At 47.1% G+C, this 9,510-nt stretch overlaps 1 protein-coding gene across 1 annotated transcript in view; it reads right to left on the reverse strand.

Moving 5' to 3' along the window:
- PSMG4 (proteasome assembly chaperone 4) overlaps positions 1-4,248 on the reverse strand; it is a 13,826-nt gene extending 9,578 nt beyond the window's left edge. The window contains exon 1 of the mRNA XM_019668500.1: positions 3,939-4,248. Coding sequence (XP_019524045.1) covers positions 3,939-4,112 — 174 coding nt within the window. The 5' untranslated portion in view covers positions 4,113-4,248. The remainder of the gene's footprint in view (positions 1-3,938) is intronic.
- Positions 4,249-9,510: the final 5,262 nt, after the last annotated feature.

Here is a 9,510-nt window from a genome sequence, read left to right on the forward strand (position 1 = left end):
TATTGCACTGTGTTGTACAGCTGAAACTAATTCTAAAAAATGTGTATTTCATAATAAAAAATAATTTAATAAAAAAAAAAGAAAGAAAAACAGAATGCAATGCTGCTTCTCCATCAGCCAAACTTCTGTGGCTTCTGATTCTTCATAAGGGTGGTAGTGGCAGGTCCTAGGAGGTTAGACACATCTACCAAGAGGAAGGTCTGGCTCTGTGTCAACAGCCAGGTAGGTTGACCATCTGATGCATATGAGGTCATACAGCTGGGAAAGACGAAGAGAAGTCACCTGAAGATGACATCACAGTGCTATCAATAAGTTCTAGGACTTATTCCACATAAAGGGTTTGTTTTAGTGTTGGAACCTCCAAAGCATGCTGAAAGGCAACATTATGACCAAGAGGGAGGCACACAAGATCATTAAGGCCACAGCAAGAAGAAAGCTATCAGAGTCTGGGTGCCAAGTGCCTCCAGGTCCCTCTCGCCCCCATGGTAGCCAGTGGCGGAGAAGACATGACACCTAATCTCCTTACCTGGACCCGTGCGAAAACACACAGCTCCATTCTCCTGAGGGTATCTGGGCTCTTCAAGGTCAACAAGGGCCCTGTGACTTTGCAAATGGGCACCAGCCATCAGCATCCAAATAATGAAATAAAAATTCTGAATATGCTCGGCCAATCCTCATCTCAGATAAGAAGCAATAAAACTAAAGATAAATAAATGTGGCCCTTCTGAAATCTAGAGTTAATCTTACTTCCAATTACTTGGGAAGTAATCTCCCTGACCATTAGAAAGGTCTAACTTAAAAGGAAAAAACCCACTAACTTATAATATGACCAAAAGTACTCTTATTGTGAGCAGAGCACAGATCAGAGACTGCTCCTTATCTCCTAAGGGTTCAAAGTCACTTTAATATGAGACAGAATTTGTCCAGGTCTATTAAAAACAATCAGAAAGCACAGGATTTACTACATGCTTTTTTTCTTGAAAAAGACAGAAACATAATCTTAATGAGTTGGTTTACAAATTCCAGTAGCAACTGCTCAACTCTGCCACCAAAGTGCAAAAGCTGTTACAGACACTACTGAATGGATGCGCATAGCTGTGTTCCCACAAAACTTTATCACAAATAGACACAGCCTGTAGGCCAGCCCACAGGCCACAGTCTGCCCAGCCCTGTTCCACAGGAATCTTCATTGTCCTGCCTTAAGCTATGGCCTGCACCTCTCCTCTCCAGCTGACCTGGTCCTCAGCACCTGGAGGGCAATGTCTAGGCACACAATGAAGCCAGGCAGTGGGGATGATTCCTTTCTTTTTCCTGCCCCATTCTTGATGGAGGGTGACTTTCCAGTTGAGACACGACACCCTACTAAGAGCTATGACTACCAAGTGGTCAGACCACCAAAGCAGCTCACAAGAAGAGCCTTGAAACTGATTCAAGGAAGCGATGCCTGGTCTTACCAATGAGCAGTCCTGGGCCTCATGTAGCCCACAGCCTTACACAGGTCTATGACTACATCCTTAGGATTAGGAGAGAAAGAAGGTAAGGTGGCTCCAAGGCACCACGACCTCCAAACACACAGCCACGCCCCTGCCCCTTTAGGCCCCTCTTCCCTCTTCTATCAAGGGAAGACCTGGAATTGTCATCTGCCCAAAGGCCCACCTGCTGGTACCCACCAGCAAAGAAATAAAAGAAAATGCCCCTAGGAAAAGAACAGTGAAAAGGGAAGAGGCAGGCGAGAAGAGCAGCCAGAAGGGAAGAGGGATACTATGTGAGGATATCCAGAAGTCCCATTCAGAAGCTGTGTCCTTCTCGAAGCTTTGCCCAGGTCCTGCCTGATGGCTCCCTCCTCTGATTTCCCACCATCCCTGGGGCCCCTCCGAGATTACAATCCATGCTGCCTGACTGGCTGTGATTCCTGGTAGTCCTCCCAAGCAGAGGGGGAGTTCCCTGAGGGTGCCTCACTCATTCATTCAACAAGGATTTAATGAGCAGCCTATCAGGCATGAAGGACACAAAACTCATAAAACAGACAAAGTGCAGAGGGAGCAACAGCTGGGGGCATGCCAGTGTGCTTAGAGCAGCCAAGAGGCCAGAGAGTGGGCAGGGAGGAAGATGGGAGCAGGGGAGCTCTCCCAGGTAACAGAGCCTGGGGGTCACAGAAAAGGCTCTGGACTGTGCTCTGAGTTTCTCTCCTGAAATGTCTGGAGCAGAGGAATGACAATATCTAACTGCAGTCTGCTACCCCATAGAAAACTAGCCATAAGGCACCATTTGGGTTGAACTATGTCCTCCAAAAAGATGTCCATGTCCTAACCCCTAGTACCTGCAGATGAGACTTGATTTAGAAACAGAGCTTTGCAGATATAAAGATGTAAGTTAAGATAAGGTCATAATGTAGTAGGGTGGACCCTTAATCTATATTATGACTGGTGTCCTTATAAAAAGACACACATAGACAGAGACACTCAGAGGCGGCCATACGACACTGGAAGCAGAGACTGGAGTGATGATGGGGCAAGCCAAGGAAAACCAAAGACTGGCAACAACACTAGAAGATGGGAGAAAGGCATGGGATAATCTCTCTCTCAGAGCCTCCAGAACAAACCAGCCCTGCCAACACCTTGATTTCAGGCTTCTGGCCTCCAGAACTATGAGAGAATACATCTCTGTTGTTTTTTAAGCCACCCAGTTTGTGGCACTTCATTACAGCAGCTCTAATAAAGTAATACAGGAAGCAAAGGGGGAATCAGCCAAGGAGAGATGCTGCAGGCCTGGGTGAGGGTGGCAGGCCTGAAGGAGGTGAGATACGGTAGGATTCACGTTATGTTTTTTTTTAAGTATAGTTGACATACAGTATTGTATTAGTTTCAGGGGTACAACATAGTGATTAGACATTTGTATGCCTTATGATATGATCACCACACTAAGTCAAGAAACCATCTGTCACCATCCAAAGTTATTACAATATTGTACTATATTCCCCATGCTATCCATTACATTCCCATATTTATTTATTTTATAACTGAAAGTTTGTACCTCTTATTGCTCGTCAACTTTCTTACCCATCCCCCTACTCCATTCCTTTCTGGCAATCATCAGTCTGTTCTCCATCTATGAGTCTTGTTTCGGTTTTGTTTTGGGGTTTGTTTGTGTTTTTTTTATTTTTAGATTCCACATAAGTGAAATCATGCGGTATTTGTCTTTCTCTGTCTGACCTATTTCACTTAGCATAGACTTTTGTGTGTTCTGACAAGTGCCCACAGATTCACTGCCATTCAGCACGTGGAGTGTGGGAGAGAGAAATCAAGGATAACTTCTAGGTTCCAGTGGAGTTACCATAACAGAGATGGGCTGGCTGTGAGGGCAGGTTTGGGGGAAGAGGTCAAGAGTTTGGTCTTGAATATGTCTAGTATAAGATGCCTATTAGACTTCCAATTGGAGACACAGGAGTCTGAAGTTCAGGAAAGAGGTCTGTACTGGAAACACAGATAAATGTCGGTCAATACAGAGAGGGCATGAAAACTAAGGTAGATGCCAACCCCAAGGGCGAGGAGTGTGACGGGAGGGCAGAGGTCCTACGATGAAGCCCCTGGACACCCCAACTACGGAGATGGGAGACAGAAGGAGCTAGCAGAGATGCGGGAACCGAAGGGAGGGACCTAGCTGGGGTCCCACGTGCTGGCCTGACCGCACACAGCTCCCCTCCGGGTGGTGAAGGTCCAGACCGACCCTCCGTTCCTGAAGACATCACAGGAAGAGTTCTGGGGAGCCCCAGGGGCCCCACGGACCCAGGAGACCAGGGGCCCACGCCAGGGCCGAGACCCCTCGCTCACCCAGTCATTCCCGCCCTCCACTGGCCGGGCCGCCTAGGGACCGCCCCATTCCCCGCGTCCTCTCTCCCCTCTCCTCCACACCCCCGCCTTCGCCCCGCAGACACTCACGTAGCGGCTGCACATGGCCACGGCAAGGTTGCGCAGGTGCGGCGTGGCTCCCACCCAGAGGAAGAGCGAGTCCGTCAGCCGCATGACGTGAAAGTGGACCAGCTGCTCCCACAGCCTCGCGCTGAAGTTGTGCAGGGAGACTCCCCCACCGGCGGAGGCCCACTGCCCCTCCATGCCGCCCGGCGGGCCCCCGACCCACACGCGCCGCGACTCAAGACCCCGTTGCGGTCGCTGTTCCGGCTAGACCTGAGCAGGAGAGCGCCGAGCGGCCGAGTGCGCCTTCGCTTTCGGTCCTGCGAAGTGGGTGGGGCCTATGGCGTTCGTGGGCGGGCCCCTAAAGGGGCGTGTTCGGGCAGCTCAACTCCTGGGTGCAGACGGAACCCCGGCGGCGCCATCCTGCCGGCTCCTCCGCTCGCTCTTGTTTGTTGTTGGATGTTGGAGGGAAACCCGCTCTTGTCACCAGCCCGGGCAGACATATACCTCCGCCAGGAGAACTCGTCCTCGCTTGTTCCCTTCCTCCGCTACCCCAGTTAGTGCAGACTAGCAGCACTGATGTGCTGGAGCTAGCTGCAAAGTCTTCCCAGGTCGTGACACGTCGCCCTACAAAGACTATCCCGTTTTAATGCCGTATATCCTTAGGCACCCGAGAGCGGCCACCTCCTATCATACCGCCTTGAATGAATTTGGATTACCAAAATCTTCCTCCTCCTGGCAGCCCTGTAACTCTAGGGAAGCCCTGAACGTAGATAGCCTTAAGAATGGCAGCGATGTTGGGAGAAAGCTTCTAAAAAGGAAAAGCGCGTGGACTAGGTGTGGGAGGATGAGCAGGCATGCTTATGGATTCAGACCCCACACACAGGCAGCTGCAGTTGGGTGCAAGCCTTGGGCTAACCTTTTAGCGTCTCTGAGACTGTTTCCTCATCTACAAAATAGAAATAATAGGCACCTCTCAGAGAAGTGGAAAAGATTATGAACAAGTACGTGGCAAGCACAGTGAATGGTGGCCCTTATCCCTGAGGGACCCTTTAATTTTAGTCACTTTGAGACACTTCAGAGTTGAAATAAGGAAGCCTTCAGTGTGTTAAAAGAGATTGCAGTAAAAGCAAATGGCCCATTTTGTCAGATTCTGTTACAACTGACTTGGGTTTTAAGTCAGAACTATCAGTTCTGCTTTTTAAATCTCTAATAGGTCTAAGTTGACTAAATTCAAATTGTAAAGGGTAAGTATTTTTATAGGTTTGTCCTATTAATTATCAATGATTCAGTAATATATTTAATTTTCAAACAGCTTTATTAAGAAATAATTGACAGGGCCGGCCGAGTGGCGCGATGGTTAAGAACTGGCCTGGGACACCAGAGGGCCCCGGTTCGGATCCCACATATGAGGGCCAGTGACACTGCCCTCTACAGCTAAGATGCTGAACAACAGCTCGACCTGGAGCTGGGCTGCCATGAGTCGCCTGCGACGGCCGTAGGCTGCAGCCCCTGTGGCAGTGGGTTGCCATGGGCTACCGTATGTAGCCAGCAGCCAGCGTGAGCGGCCAGCAGCCGCAGTGAGCGGCCAGCAGCCGCAGTGAGCGGCCGTCCAGAAGCCGGCGACTGATCTGCCTCGCCCTGGGAAGAGCGCAATGATGGTGCCAACATGGGCCAGTGAAGCGACGTCCTCCACAACTAGACTGAAGAACAAAAGGACAGCAACTTGTCTGTTTCCCTTCTCCCAATTCCCCAGCACTGTTCCCATCCCCCCAATTCCCCAATAAAAATCTTTAAAAAAAAAAAAAGAAATAATTGACATACAATAACTGCACATATTTAAAGTTTATAAATTGAAGTTTTGACATATATTTAACCCATGAAACCATAGCTACAATCAAGATAGCAAACATGTCCACCATCCCCAAATGTTTCCTCAAGCCCCTTTGTAATTCCTCCTGTCTCTCCCCCAACCACTAGTCTGCATTTTGTCACTACAGATTAGTTTGCATTCTCTAGAGTTTTACATAAATGGAATCATACAGTATGTACATTTTTTTGCCTACTTTTTTCTCATCATAATTATTTTACGATTCATCTAGGTTTTGGGTGTATGAATAGTTCATTCCTTTTTATTGCTGAGTAGTATGCTATTGTGTGACTATACCACTATTGTTTATCCATTCACATGTGTTCATTTGGGCTGTTTCCCATTTTGGGTATTACAATAAAGCTGCTATGAACGTATGTGTACAAGTAAGTATCTGTATAGACATATGCTTTCATTTCTCGTAGGTAAATACCTAGTAGAATGGTTGTGTTATATAGAAGTTATATGTGTAACTTTTCAAAAACCTGACAAACTGTTTCTCACAGTAATTTGCCTTTTAAGTTCTAATGAACCTCAATTCATATTTCACATCATACACAAAAATGAATTCAAATGGTTCATGCACCTAAACATAAAACATCAGACTATAAAACTTCTAAAACAGGAGAAAACCTTTGCGACCTTTAGTTAGACAAAGATCTCATAAATAAAACACCAAAAGCATGATCTATAAAAGAGAAAATTGACAAATTGAACCAATGGAGCATATGATCTCACCCACACCCCAACTCTAATATCCTCTAATGCTTTGTACCCCTAGAAAACAAACAAATCTTTAAAATGGAGAGTTTATATCTAAAGGATTTGAAAGAACTGTCTGGGGAAACTAAATAGTTAACACCCTATTGCCTCACTCTCCTCCCCCACATCCACGCAGTACAAGTTAAAGCATGCTCCTCTCTGCGGCTTCATCTGGGCTCTGAGCATGGCTGGGGAAATCACCTGACCCAGCAGGAATGGGTAACAGCCAGTAATGTCCCTCAATGTCAGCTGCCCCTTAAACACTGTAGGTGTCCTGCAGTCCCTAGATTGTGGCCTCTCTCATTTGCCCTGAGGACTATCCTCTTCAAGCCCTAACCCTACCCAAGTCCAAGTTCAGCAGATGACCCTGCTTCTGATTCTACAAAGAAAAAGAGGTTATCAGGCTTGATTTCCCCAATTCCTTGTCCCTCTACTCAAACCCTCATCTTCATCTGATCCCATTCTTACCTCCTTCTACTCCTCATTACAGTGAAAGATGTCCCTCCTCTTGTCAAAGTTTAATCTGTATATCTACCTGTGCTCTGACCCTACCCTTCTCCATATCCTCAGGAACCTCACTCCATCAACTGTGGTAGACTCTGAGATGTGCCTCCTAGATCCCTTTTCAAGAAAGGACTTCTTGTCCCAGCTACTGGAAATGTTGTTAGCAGAATTCTCCTGCTGTGGCCTCCTTCAGAGTCTGCACATACTTCCTAGGGCAGCCCATATCCAATGACTCATGGAGGTAGCGGAATAAAGGCCAGGCCGTTTTGACCCAATGCAGGACAACTGTGATGGGCCGTTTTCACTCCAGAGCGTCCGTGGGGTCAGCTGAGGCTGACTACAAGGGTAGCATTTACTTTACACCATCAGAAGAAATCAAGGACAGATGATCAGGAGGCTGAGTGCAGTCATCCCAATAAATTCTTATGGTCCCTTGATTAGTTTCTAGACCTAGAATCCAGTATCTGACGAGGTGGCCAGGTCTCCTACAACGCCAGGAAAAGTATACACAGCATGACCACCCAGTCCTTCCCCAAAGGGTCCAATGGCCATTTATTCGGGTAACAATATACTAGGGAAAGAGGAAGACCCAGATATTTCAAGAGTCAGAGTTGGAATTGAGTTCTGGGGACCTGAAGTGTCATCATGGTCCTCCCGGTAGAGTAGGAACATACAGGAACCAGACAACAAATGGAGTCCTAGACAAGGATCCGTTGGGTCTACAGACACTTCTGGGGTTATTTGCCTGGTCCCTGAATATATAATTGGAATAGACATACTTGGAAGTTGGCACAGTTGCCACATCGAATCCTTGTCCTATGGGTTAAGAGCTATCACAGTGGATAAAGCCAACTGGAAGGCTATGACACTGCCCCTTCCCCAGCCAATCAATATTGCATCCAGGAGAGAATGGTAAAAATTAGTGCCACCTTTGGTGACCAAAAGATACAGTCGTGGTGGCCCTCAACATATCCCTACTTCACCACCTGAATCCTGGAAGATGACAATAGACTACCATAAACTCAGCCAAGAAGCAGTACCAATTACAGCAGCCACAGCAGATGTGGTATCTTTGCTAGAGCAATATAATAAGGCCTCAGGTACAAGGTACATGACCACGGATTTGGGAAATGCATCCTTTTCTATTCCAATCAGAAAAAAAGGAGCAGAAACAGTTTGCATTTACATGGGATGGACAGCAATATTTATTTATAGTTTTGCCCAAGACTACGTTAACTCTTCACCTTCTGTCAGAATGTAGTCTTAAGAGACTACTAGACTTGTCTAGACATTCTACATAATATCACATTGATGCATTATATCATTGTCACTTCAGTTTCACCAATGCCTTGTCTTTGGTTCACACCTATGGCCATATGGGAGATCCCATAGAAATAGCTGAAGAATGAGGTAAAAGCCTGAGTTTGGTTTTTGGATGGGTTGGTGTGGAGGTACAAGCTACAAATGGATGGCAGCTGCACTACAGTCTTACTCTAGCATTGCACCTTGTTGTCCGTTTGTGTAGACAGAGCAGTAGACCAAGGTTAGAGTACATATAGACTTGTGGGCAGTGGGGAATGACCTGGCTGGGCTCGTCAAGGACCTGCAAGGAGAAAGACAGGAAGATGGAGGACAAGGAGGACTGGGGAAAGGCATGTGGGTTGAGTGTCCACAAAACATGAATATTATGGTATCATATTATCACCCAGCAGAGAACATCCACCACAGAAATTAAGCAACTAAGTAGACAAAATGATGCAGTCAGTTGCTATTAGTCAGACTTCTATTTTCCACTAAGCCAAGGCTGGTACAGTGGGCCATGAACAAAATAACCATGGTAGCAGAGATGGAGGTTATACAAGGGCCAACAGCATGGAATTCCACTTATCAAAGTTGGTCTTGCTGCTGCTGCCACCAAATGTCCAATCTACAAACAGAGATCTAAGCATAGGCTCTGTTATGGCACCATCCTCAGGGAGAACAACTGGCCACATGGTACCAAGTTGGTGATGTTGGGCTCTTTTCAGCCAGAAGGGCCAACAATTTGTTCTGACAGGAAAATAACCATGTTCCAGGTATGGGATTGCCCTCCCTGTCCACAAGGCCACAGATGGTGCCATTATCCAAGCACTTTCAGAGGGTATGGTCCTCCTGCATGGCATTCTGCATAACATCACATGAGACAGCAAAAGAGGTGGGAGAGTGGGCTGCCGTGGGGCAGCCACTGGTCACATCACACACTCTATGCCACCCACAAGCTGCTGCCCACTGAAGGTAGAAATGCTCATAAGTGATCATTTAGAAGGATGGAGGGTTGTCCTCCAAGACCCTGTATACAACTTGAATATGGTGCTGTGTCCGCAATAAGAAAACCTCATGAGTCAGGGATCCAAGGAGTGGAAGGAAACAGGAGCAACCTCACGTCCCATTGCTCCCAACACCCCATGTAGGAGATTGTGCTTC

The sequence above is a fragment of the Hipposideros armiger genome, unplaced genomic scaffold, assembly GCF_001890085.2.
Source record: "Hipposideros armiger isolate ML-2016 unplaced genomic scaffold, ASM189008v1 scaffold_529, whole genome shotgun sequence".
NCBI classification, from domain to species: Eukaryota; Metazoa; Chordata; class Mammalia; order Chiroptera; family Hipposideridae; genus Hipposideros; species Hipposideros armiger.